Genomic DNA, 13,175 nt, shown 5'->3' on the forward strand with positions numbered 1-13,175 from the left:
AGCATTTCTTTAAGCATTTTGTGGGAACCACAAAATCATTTTTATCTGGATGTCTGGATGGATATTTGAACTACTGTCCACCTGAGTGTGAGTATCTTAGCATGTGTGCCATCTCATGTAGGATGTTTTCTGATTACTGGAGTATAGCAATGAGTATTGATCAATCAAAACTGATGTTCTGGCACCATCTTGTGCGAGATGGAGTGGTAGCATCCATGCTGTTGGACCAGCTTCCATTGACAGGAAATACACTGGCCTCAGACTACAACGGGGGCCTGAATGCTATTGCTCAGATTCTCTCCTGCAGAACATAGTGTTTTGGGACAAATAACATTTCAACCTTTCCTACAGTAATGGTTACACGTGAGTTCAGTTGCATCATACCAACCGTTACCTGGCATCCTGTGGTTCTGAGAGACATTATATAAAGGTGCAAAAATGTGATGTTTGCCATACTACTGGATATAAGATGTACTCTTGACCGCACTGGTAATATAAGGAAGGTTTCGCTGGGAATGTACTGTCCCTCCTTCAGCCAACTCTGTATGCCATATTTTTGCAGGACATCATCTAGGTATTTACCTATTGACCTATTTGTGCATCATGCTCTTCTAATGATGACAGCAAATTCTTTCTGTACTTACAAACAAACTGTGAGGCAGGAGATTCTACAGGAATATATCCAAGCTCTCTTTGATTTAGTGCAACAGTCACAGGCCCTGATTGCAAGTTAGGCCTGTACATCATATGTATTATAAAAGTAAATGACCTTTTACAGTTGTGTATTACTAACCACTTGGGCACAACAAGGTACAAAATCTATAATATAACGTTCATATCAGTGAAATATGTCTGTCTTGATATAGTAATTTTCACTAACATTGCAGTATCTGTCTCATAATGGCTTATGGTGACTAAGAGTAAATTTCAAAATTATGATTAACTAGAATACAATGGACTTGATAAACATATACCGAAATTTGTGAGGGGGCATTGTTTATCAAGAGTAAGAATTTCTGTTGCTTTGTTGTAACAGAAATACTTCTTGAGCTGCCCCTGCAATAACAGCAATATTTTGTTGGAGTATTGCTGCTAAAAAAGAGGGGGGAAATTCTGATTCATTGTCGTTTATAGAATATAGCAGTTTTGGTAGTTATGTACCTGTGTACCTGTTAATGAGCCATGTGCATCCAATAAAGAAAAAAATCATAAGAAAAGCTTTTGAAAACTTACTTGTATCCACAGAGATGTGCTGCGAGTCGGGTCAAGCTTTGCTTACCCATTCCTCCTACACCCACCAGCAGTCCATTTCCTCTTTCTGCTCTTAAAATTCGTGCCAGACGAGTTATGTGTTCCAGAGCATCCATAAAAAAAATTAGTTTCATTTCTTTGGGTGTCGTTAAGTTGTAGTCTTCTAAATAGTCCTTGATAAAAACAAGTTTTGTCACTCAATTGTATAACCATGTAACATCATTAATATAAAAGTTCTATTTCCACAAGAACTTTTTCTGAGGCATTTAAAACAGCTACTTTTTCTTATGGATTACAGTAGAAAATAAAGAATACTATAGCCTGGAAATTGTTCAAAATTGTTGTTATATCATAAGGCTCAGATATAATGATGAACTTCTGTGAATCCATTCAAAAGACCAATTGTTAGCAAAAATAATTACTTTTTTTTTTAAATAATTCATACCTGAGCTACTTTCTTGAACTTCTCAATGTCTGTTATTTCTTCATATACTTTGTCCTCTTTAGATGCTCCCATAACCATGAAATCGCCAAAGAGAAGAACAGGTGGGTGAAGAATTATTTCCTCTTCAGGCAACTGAATGACAGGATCTCCATAGGTGCGATTGCATACCTCATACATTAATTTATAAAAGTAGCTTTTATCTTCAATATTTATTAAACGGTCATGAAAAACTCGCAGGCATTCATGATAGAACAACCTAGTCAGAAAGAAGAATCATGTTATGTATTCATGGGATGGTAAGTTTGAATGTTACTAAGTTTTTCATTTAATTTTGTGAGTTAAGTAAAAGGTGAAAATTTCAGGCCTGCATTAAGACATTTTCGGAATTATAATGCAGTGATTACATTCTTGAGATCTCCCCACTTCAACTCTATTTTTAAATTTGCTGTGTCTTCAGCCCTGCTCCAACAATTCCTTCATCAGTGCTTGGTAAGTGGATACTTATCTTCTAACACATACGTTACTGACTGAAAAATGGAAATAAAGACAGGAAAAATATGTAGTTTTCAGGTCGTAGCAGACTGACTGAGATACATAGGAGCTGACATATTCATTAGTTTAGTATGTGACTCCTTTGCCTGGAGGAAGACAGAAGTAATTCTTGAATGAGATATGACTTTTAAAGGTTAAAAGCACTAGCCAATGACAGTAGAGCAGGAAAGGGTAAAAATTTCTTAAGAAGATTAGACTGTTTATAAATCTCCCATCATTTAGATTCTTACAATATCCAAAATACAGCCATTCGTCAACAACATGAACAAAAACTTTGAATGTACAATAATATGGCATATAGTCCTTTATAAATATCAATAAATATGACGCTATTAGATGTGTAATTGACAAATCCAAGAAAGGCTGTTGTCATAGCAATCAGTCTGAAGACTGATGTAAATCACTTCATATATACATAGCTCCTGTACCCCATATATCCGTCAGACCTTGATTGATTGGGAGCCTTTCCAATTTTGACCTCCTGCACTTCACTCTATTATGTAATTTAGTTACATTGTCTCACAAAGCTCTTTTTAATTCAGTTCAGAACCTTTTTATTCTCTTCTTGTCTCTACTGTTTATACTCCACATTTCACTTCCATATAATGAAATACACAAATGTTCGTAGAAAAGGCTACCCAATGCTTAAACTTATATTCAATATTTCTATTTTTCTCGCTTTTATGAAACCCTTCCTTGCATTTACTGATTTGTATTCATATCCTCCTACAAATATTAAAAAAATGTTTCAATGTTTCTGTCATAAACATAAAACTATTGTTACCACCACAGCTTATATCTATACAGCACAGAGTTACAGCATTTAATAGAAGAAAGAAATGTAGCTTACCTCATCATCTGAATAGCTTCCCTCACAGTGCCAGCATCTGCTTGCAGTACACCTTGTATACACTTTGATAAATCGCGTAGATTGAAGACATAGTGGGATTTTGCAGGTGTGGGCAGGAGGTCTTCTGATATTCGATTATATATTTCCACTGCTGAATTTACAATAATATCTCCTAAGTCTTTCACTGGGTTTGTGAAATCACTAAGAAAGCCACGCAGTATTACCTAATTAAATGAGAATAAAAATATAGTTCACTGTATTTGATTTTAAAATAGAAAGTAATTTCTCAAGCACTCATACTAGTAATGACTCAATTTTTTTGCACAATGTTTTGAAAAGTCTCATAGTAAACTTTGTCAAGTATTAAGGAACGCTCATAGTTTAGTTACTGCATGCATTCAAGGAACGCTCATAGTTTAGTTACTGCATGACGTGCAACTACGCTGTGCAGTACCGTTTGGAACATAATATGTATAACTGAAGTTGACTCCAAGAACCTGCTAAACCTTTTGATACATATTTGCTTTTGATGCTGAAACCAACAGTCTGCAAAACATTCAATGTCTCAGCATTTCTTACTGTTGACAAGTCAAATGCAGCCACCTAGTATGTCAAGATTAAAAAAAATTGAGGGATTAAGTGCTTATGGGAAACTTGTGTGGGTGCCAGAAAGGAAACACACAACTGACAACTAGAAAAGTGGCTGAAGATATTAACAAAATAAGCCTTGCTTAAATTTGATTCTCAGTATTTGTTTATTAGAATTTCTGAAATCATTACTTGACAGGACTTCTCAAGGCACTATCCAAGAAACTTGTCATGTACTGCCTGACATTTATCTTGGGTGTACACCATTACTGAGTGACATATGATATACATGGCCACTCCAGGTGGGTCAGTGCTCAAGATTCCTCACGTATCTAGTTGTCTATTCAGTCAGCACCACATATGATGTGCCACATAGATATGGGATTTGAGACACAAATGGTTTCTGGAGGGTAAAATCATCTACAGCATTACAAATTAGACCAAAGATCACAGATGATGAAAGTTAAATATATTCAAATGCTTTTCTTAGTTTGTTTTGTGTCTTAGTATTGCTCTGTTTCACAGGCATTTAGTGTAAAATACCAGTCTTTCTCAAGGAAGAGGTATATACTAAGAATTAGAAACACATCGGTGCTGATGCAATCTAGAGAAAAGTCTATACAATGAATAGAAATGTCACATGTGATTTATTTCACTCTTATTACACATTAATATTAAAGATAAACTAGTCTAGCAAAGAACCCGGATGCATAAAACATTCTTTGCCAAGCATCTGAGCAAATCAGCTGTCACTCAGCTGTGTCTCCTTTTTAATACTGGAATAAGATGTAAAAAAAGCAGTATTGTTGTGTGGGATATGACTTTCTTGGATATTGTAATTAAGTCATTAATGGAATAAATGTCCTACAGCCCTTACAAATGGCATGGAATATTTAATATAATTTAGGTTTTAGATATATTAAGGGCTATTGGCTGCAGCAAAGCCAAGAAAACTAGGGATGTATGTTCAATAGAATATATAATTGGATGCAGAACAGATATTGTCAGAGGGAAAAGGGAATATGAGTGGTCAAGCTAAGGTATAATTTGTCCCACTTGACAATGCCCCACAGAGTAGCTGGAGATAATACTGAACATATCCTAGACTGTTTGTAGGGTCAAACATTGTTGACACTATTATTTGTACTACTACTGCTGGTGCAATATTAGGTGATGGCTAATTCAGCTATGTTTTCTGTTAATGGACATTAATTAATATATTTAATTTTTTTCATTTCATAAGGATTTAGTTTTGATTGTTGTTCCTTTTCATTTGAGTTAGCTTTGCAGTGGACCAAGGACAGCTGTAGAGAAACCTATTTGCAACATGAGCAGTTCTAGTTTGTCTTGGGGTGGGCTCAGTAAGGGAGACAGGGGAGGCATGTGCAGAAACAGCAGGCAGACCAGTGGTGGACATATACACAGTCCTTTATTCTGTCATTCAACATGATTCCTCCTTGAACATGAACAAGTCTTTAATTATTCCATCCTGCTAGTGCACATAATATTCCATGCAGAGCTGCAGGCAATGACATATGGCAAGCAGCATGCATTCACAGCACAGGAGACAGAACACTGTGCTGGTATCTCCAGTATGTGAGGACAGCAGGATGTGGCCACACTGTAGTCACGGGTGGTCACCAAGTCTTCTCTACTGTGGAAGGTCACATCATCCCAGTGGCACAGTGAAGGTTTTGCCAAGAGTTGAAGTCTGGAGTGACACTGAGGAGCAGAGGCTGGAAGCTGCATGGTGCTGAATGCCACAATGGGCAGACAGGGAGAGGACTTTCATTTGCAACCCACGTGTGGCAGACCTTATGGCGAAGACTCCCACCTGACACAAGGTATGTGCCATGCATGGCACTGCCATACAGATCGTGCTGTAGCTAGCTGGTCCGGCAAAGCTGGGGTCTGGCATAATTGACAGCATGTGTCAATGATGTGGGAGTCAGTCAAGCTGGAATAGCTTCTTGAAAACTAGTCCCAAGGCATGACACCTGGAATGACAACACAGAAGTCTTACTGCTGCTGATGGGTGCTGATCAAGCATGGGTGATGGCTGGCTGTGGCTGATGTCCATCTCTTGTGTTGTGGGCTAATTTTGGTGCTCACGGTCTAATAACATAGGGGGTGATCAAGCAGTTCAATAACCAGTATCTGCTGCCTGGCTGTGGTCTCATTGCAGTTCTGGGCTCTGACTTCTGCTTCAAGTTCTCCTACATTTTTGTCCTGTTACAGTCTTCCCCCTTCTGCAAATAAAATTCACCCTTGAATTTTGTCAGAATACATACATGTTTATTTACAGTCATTTATACTTTATATTTGTTCCTCCACTCATTGTATCATATTATACATTATTTGTCTGACTTCACTAGCACTTATCTACATTTTCTCTCAACCACTGAGCTAGTATGTTCTCATCTGCACACTTTTTACTTGTGGTCAGTTTTAGTCTTATTAGAAGCTACATCATCTCATATCGCGGGAAAGGAAAGAGGTTCAAGAAAGATATCCTGTCTGTGTAAATATGCTAGCCTATTCACTTATTATTTACATGCTAAAATTATCATCTCCCACATTCCTCCAACATATATATCACATACATATAGTAAATAACAAGGAAAAAAACCCAGAAAAACTCTAGTATATCAGATGAAGATACATTCTTCATTTACAAAACAATATTACACACTTCCAGCAAAAAGAAACCAGGCATTCCTTTTCATCGATCTATATGTTTACTAACTTGTAATGAAAAGTTTCTACAAAATAAAGTGGTTGGTAGTAGTGTTTCCATTGTCATCTTTTTAATCATATTAACTGGGCGAACTCTATAACAAACAAAATTCTCAGACTTCATTTTCACAATACATCATTTTACATACGTAATACTTTATTATATTCACTGTTCTAACTTTTATCTTCACAACAAATCTCCAGTACTTCATAGTAAACCTCAGTATCTCCAAAATCGGATACTCCTCATTCCATATCAAAACAAATAGGCCACTGGTCCCCTTTTCACTGAGCTCTGCGATACTGTGGACATACTTCATGGGTCACCGTTTCTTTCCGGCTAACCTCCTGTGTCAATAATACATTTTACCTCTCACTGCAAGAAACTACTCACATCGATACATTACTGCCTATAATCCACATTTGAAAAGCTTCATAAGACTTTTAAAGAAATTGTTGGTTGATTTGCTACTGTTATGTGCACTGCTAGAGGTCTTCTGCCATCAGCATTCTGTGTATCTCCTTGGTCATCATTGATCCATGGGTCTCCAAACCATGTAAATTCTGACATAAAATATGATGCAGAATCACTCAATATAGGGTGCCAAAATGCAATCAACCAAGAACAGGTGCAGAGAAACCTGAGAGAAACAAGAGCAGTTCTGGGTTGTTGAGGAGGGTCTGAATCTTCCTGCAGGTGTGGTAACATACATAGATGGTTTGGGAGACAGGGGAGGCACGTGGAGAGGTGGCAGATAGACCAGAGATGGACATATACACAGTACTTTTTCAGTTCATTCAACTTGATTTCTCCATGAATGTGAACAAGCCTTTAATTATTCCAACCAGCTACTACAGTCATTCAAGTGCAGGTTCTTCATCATGTAATATTCTGTGCTTACCTGAAGGTGATGACATATGCCAAATGATGTGCATGCACTGCCCAGGAGAGCTCTGTGCTGGCATCTCCAGTTTGTGTGGGCAAACTGAGGCAGCAGGACACAGGCACACTGTGGTCATGGTATTTCTACTGCAGAAGGTTGTATGATCCCAGTAGGATGGCAATGACGTTGCACTATGTTGCAAGTCTGGACCCATTATTAAATGCAGCAACTGGCAACAGGCATGGTGTTGGCTACCCACGCTGGGCAGACAGATAGAGGTCCCATATTTGTAACCCGGTGGAAGCACAGTTTATGGCAAACACTCCCAACTGACAAATAACAGGTGCCTTTTGTGGCCCTTTGTCTTGAAATGAAAAACAACAAAAAATAAAATAAAATAAAAAAATAAAAAATAAAATATTATTACTAAATATTATTGACATGTACATGAAGACACATTTTTGTAGGATATAATACAACTGCATTATCAAAAATGTGCTGTGCTTATTTGAATTTTCCTTGGCTATTGGACTTCACTTACATTTCAATTGTAGTTGCAGGCACCGGACTCCAAGAACCTCAGTGCTTGTCATAATCAAGAATATCCTCCTTATAGGGTCTTCATTTCACTTCAATAAATAAAAAAAATACTTGACACTGTTTTTCAATATACTATTATTCATGTTGTTGTTGTGGTCTTCAGTCCTGAGACTGGTTTGATAAAGCTCTCCATGCTACCCTATCCTAGGCAAGCTTCTTCCTCTCCCAGTACTTACTGCAACCTACATCCTTCTGAATCTGCTTAGTGTATTCATCTCTAGGTCTCCCTCTATGATTTTTACCCTCCACTATGGCCTCCAATGCTAAATTTGTGATCCCTTGATGCTTCAGAACATGTCCTACCAACCGGTCCCCCCTTCTTCTCAAGTTGTGCTACAAACTCCTCTCCTCCCCAATTATATTCAATACCTCCTCATTAGTTATGTGATCTACCCATCTAATCTTCAGTATTCTTCTGTAGCACCACATTTCTAAAGCTTCTATTCTCTTCTTGTTCAAACTATTTATCGTCCATGTTTCACTTCCATACATGGCTACACTCCATACAAATACTTTCAGAAACGACTTCCTGACACTTAAATCTATACCTGATGTTATTCAGAAATGCTTTCCTTGCCATTGCCAGTCTACATTTTATATCTTCTCTACTTCGACCATCATCAGTTATTTTGCTCCCCAAATAGCAAAACTCCTTTACTACTTTAAGTGTCTCATTTCCTAATCTAATTCCCTCAGCATCACCTGACATAATTCGACTACATTCCATTATCTTCGTTTTGCTTTTGTTGATGTTAATCTTGTACCGTCCTTTCAAGACACTGTCCATTCTGTTCAACTGCTCTTCCAAGTCCTTTGTTGTCTCTGACAGAATTACAACGTCATTGGCGAACCTCAAATTTTAATACCTACTCCGAATTTTTCTTTTGTTTCCTTTACTGCTTGCTCAATATACAGATTGAATAACATTGGGGAGAGGCTACAACCCTGTCGCACTCCCTTCCAAACCACTGCTTCTCTTTCGTGCCCATTGACTCTTATAACTGCCATCTGGTTTCTGTACAAATTGCAAATAGCCTTTCGCTCCCTGTATTTTACCCCTGCCACTTTCAGAATTTGAAAGAGAGTATTCCAATCAACATTGTGAAAAGCTTTCTCTAAGTCTACAAATGCTAGGAACGTAGGTTTGCCCTTCATTAATCTTTCTTCTAAGATAAGTCGTAGGGTCAGTATTGCCTCACATGTTCCACTATTTCTATGGAATCCAAACCGATCTTCCCCGAGGTCGGCTTCTACCAGTTTTTCCATTCGTTGGTAAAGAATTTGCATTAGTATTTTGCAGCTGTGACTTATTAAACTGATAGTTCGGTAATTTTCACATCTGTCAACACCTGCTTTCTTTGGGATTGGAATTATATTCTTCTTGAAGTCCGAGGGTATTTCGCCTGTCCCATACATCTTGCTCACCAGATGGTAGAGTTTTGTCAGGACTGGCTCTCTCAAGGCCGTCAGTAGTTCTAATGGAATGTTGTCTACTCCCAGGGCCTTGTTTTGAGTCAGGTCTTTCAGTGTTCTGTCAAACTTTTCATGCAGTATCGTATCTCCCATTTCATCTTCATCTACATTCTCTTCCATTTCCATAATATTGTCCTCAAGTACATCGCCCCTGTATAGACCCTCTATATACTCCTTACACCTTTCTGCTTTCCCCTCTTTGCTTAGAACTGAGTTTCCATCAGCAGCTCTTGATATTCGTACAAGTGGTTCTCTTTTCTCCAAAGGTCTCTTTAATTTTCCTGTACGCAGTATCTATCTTACCCCTAGTGAGATAAGCCTCTACATCCTTACATTTGTCCTCTAGCCATCCCTGCTTAGCCATTTTGCACTTCCTATCGATCTCATTTTTGAGACATTTGTATTCCTTTTTGCCTGCTTCATTTACTGCATTTTTATACGAGGGCGGTTCAGAAAGTAACCTCCGATTGGTCACAGTGCGGGTTGTGGGGGGAGTAGCGACGCCATCTGTGCGTTCACGCACTCAACAGGTCAGTCGGCATCAAGCCGTGGTCGAGTGAACGTTGTACCTGCGCTAGTTTAGTTTTTGTGGCAGTTTGAAATGTGTGCTGCAATAGAAAACCCCGCCAAATGTGAAGTGCGTGCTGTCATAAGGTTTTTTACAGCCAAAGGATATTCTGCAGCAGCTATTCATCGTGAGCTTTGTGCCGTGTACAGACCAAGAGTTATGAGTGAAGGAGTTGTCCGTGAATGGGTACGTTTATTTAAAAGTGAACGAGAAAACGTTCATGATGAAGAGAGGAGTGGTAGACCATCATTGGTGACTGACGAACTCGTTCAGACAGTTGATGCAAAAGTTCGTGAAAATCGACGTTTCTCAATGTCGGAGTTGTCTACTGGTTTTCCACAGATTTCTAAGACTCTCTTGTACGAGATAGTGACAGCAAGATTGGGTTACCGTAAGTTCTGTGCACAATGGGTGCCCAAAATTCTTACCGACCACCACAAAACTCAAAGAATGGCCTCTGCATTAGACTTTCTGTCACGTTATGAGGACGAAGGAGAACCATTGTTAAACAGAACCGTGACCGGTGACAAAACCTGGATTAAGTACGTGAACCCTGAGACAAAAGAACAATCAAAGATGAGGGCACATTCAAATTCGCCTACCAAACCAAGAAAAGCCTCGCAAGATTTTTCTGCCAGAAAACTGATGGCAACGGTGTTTTGGGATGCCAAAGGGGTATTGTTGGTTGAATTCATGGAACGTGGTACGACCATTAATCAAGACGTGTACTGTGAAACAATAAAAAAGTTACGACGGGCTATACAGAACAAACGCCGTGGTATGCTGACTTCCGGTATCGTTTTTTTGCACGATAACGCCCGTCCTCACTCTGCTCGCAGACCAATGGCCCTTCTTGAGTCCTTCAAGTGGGACGTTATCAACCATCCACCTTACAGCCCAGACCTGGCGCCAAGTGATTATCACCTCTTCATGCATTTGAAGAAATGGCTCGGGTCACAGCGGTTTGATGACGACGAAGAGCTCAAAGATGCGGTCACAGGCTGGCTCCAGGCACAAGCGGGTGATTTTTATGCAGAAGGAATTTCAAAGTTTGTGAAGAGATACGATAAGTGCCTCAATCGCTATGGAGACTATGTAGAAAAATAGTGCAAAGATGTAGTTGTAAGTTGTATATTTTAAAAAATTTTTTTTTGTAACTTGGTGTATTTTTTTAAATCAACCGGAGGTTACTTTCTGAACGGCCCTTGTATTTTCTCCTTTCATCAATTAAATTCAGTATTTCTTCTGTTACCCAAGGATTTCTACTAGCCCTCGTCTTTTTACCTACTTGATCCTCTGCTGCCTGCACTACTTGATCCCTCAAAGCTACCCATACTCCTTCTACTGTATTTCTTTCCCTCATTCCTGTCAACTATTCCCTAATGCTCTCCCTGAAACTCTGTACAACCTCTGGTTCTCTCAGTTTATCCAGATCTCATCTCCTTAAATTCCCACCTTTTTGCAGTTTCTTCAGTTTTAATCTACAGTTCATAACCAATAGATTGTGGTCAGAGTCCATATCTGCCCCTGGAAATCTCTTACAATTTAAATCCTGGTTCCTAAATCTCTGTCTTACCATTATATAATCTGTTACCTTCTAGTATCTCCAGGATTCTTCCATGTATACAACCTTCTTTAATGATTCTTGAAACAAGTGTTAGCCATGATTAAGTTATGCTCTGTGCAAAATTCTACCAAACAGCTTCCTCTTTCATTTCTTACCCCCAATCCATATTCACCTACTATGTTTCCTTCTCTCCCTTTTCCTACTCTTGGATTCCAGTCACCCATGACTATTAAATTTTTGTCTCCCTTCACTACCTGAATAGTTTCTTTTATCTCGTCATACATTTCATCAATTTCTTCATCATCTGCAGAGCTAGTTGGCATATAAAGTTGTACTACTGTAGTAGGCGTGGGCTTTGTGTCTATCTTGGCCATAATTATTCATATAATACATAAAACTCATAATACTTCATGTTTAAAATCGCAAATCTCCATCATTCTTCTACATACAAGAGAGAGCGTGTGTGAAAACAAAAAACTGTAGAAATAATTGAATGAGTGTTTTCCATTTGTCTGCACCTTACACGCATTCATAATTAATGTCTTTGCCAACTCTTCTGTTTTTTAATAAATATTAACTGTACAATATCCTGGGGGTCTTTCATCATGTATCTACACAATTGACTCCACACTTTACGCTGACATGGTATGGAGACATACAGAGGTTTCTCTTCCCCCCCTCCCCGATAAGGGTCGATGCCCTTTATTGTCGACTTCTTTTTGATTTAAAGGAATGGATATGTAAGCTTATCCTATGTATGTTAGAATTCTACAACAAATTAAAAGATTGTATACATAATATTATAGTCTAAAAACAAAGAAGACGTGACTTACCAAACGAAAGCGCTGGCAGGTTGATAGACACACAAACAAACACAAACATACACATAAAATTCTAGCTTTCGCAACCAATGGTTGCTTCATCAGGAAAGAGGGAAGGAGAGGGTAAGGAGTCATTCCATTCCTGATGAAGCAACCGTTGGTTGTGAAAGCTAGAATTTTGTGTGTATGTTTGTGTTTGTTTGTGTGTCTATCAACCTGCCAGCACTTTCGTTTGGTAAGTCACATCATCTTTGTTTTTAGATATATTTTTCCCACATGGAATGTTTCCCTCTATTATATTCATATCATTAATATTATAGTCTATTACTTATTTGAATTTAGCGTGCTAACAATAACGTTCAGTTTGCTTCATTCTCACTGCTGGGGCACTGGCTGATTTGGTGGCTAAGAGCTAGACGCTAATGGTCAACATTCTAGATGCTACCATCACATGTGCATGCACTCATTTTCTTAGTGTTGATCACATGTGCATGCACTCATTTTCTTAGTGTTGATTTCACATTGAATGTCACACTTTCACCTGAGTGTCACGTATTGATGAATTGCCATGTCATTTGACTTCATATTGGTTGCAGTGGTTGTATAATTATTGTTCAAAATCCAACGCTGTGGCTGAAGATCTCCATTTTTACGGCCCGGGCATCATTATTACCTGTCATACTCACATTTTCAGCGGAGTAAACCCTGACCAACAGCATCTGTCGATGAGGTGAATACTTGCTTGAACAGCTTGTTAAAGTGTCAAGTGTTGTGAGCCACGATACTCAGAAATTATTTCGTTGCACACGCTTGTTTTTGTCACCACACTCGACCATCCAC

At 38.6% G+C, this 13,175-nt stretch overlaps 1 protein-coding gene across 1 annotated transcript in view; it reads right to left on the reverse strand.

Annotated features, from left to right (window-relative positions):
• LOC124613475 (dynein axonemal heavy chain 6-like) overlaps positions 1-13,175 on the reverse strand; it is a 984,594-nt gene that overhangs the window by 466,701 nt on the left and 504,718 nt on the right. Inside the window, exons 95-97 of the mRNA XM_047142181.1 lie at positions 3,099-3,322; positions 1,697-1,952; positions 1,234-1,424 (exon numbers count right to left, since the gene is read on the reverse strand). Of these exons, the coding sequence (XP_046998137.1) occupies positions 1,234-1,424; positions 1,697-1,952; positions 3,099-3,322 (671 nt within the window). The remainder of the gene's footprint in view (positions 1-1,233; positions 1,425-1,696; positions 1,953-3,098; positions 3,323-13,175) is intronic.

The sequence above is a fragment of the Schistocerca americana genome, chromosome 4, assembly GCF_021461395.2.
Source record: "Schistocerca americana isolate TAMUIC-IGC-003095 chromosome 4, iqSchAmer2.1, whole genome shotgun sequence".
NCBI classification, from domain to species: Eukaryota; Metazoa; Arthropoda; class Insecta; order Orthoptera; family Acrididae; genus Schistocerca; species Schistocerca americana.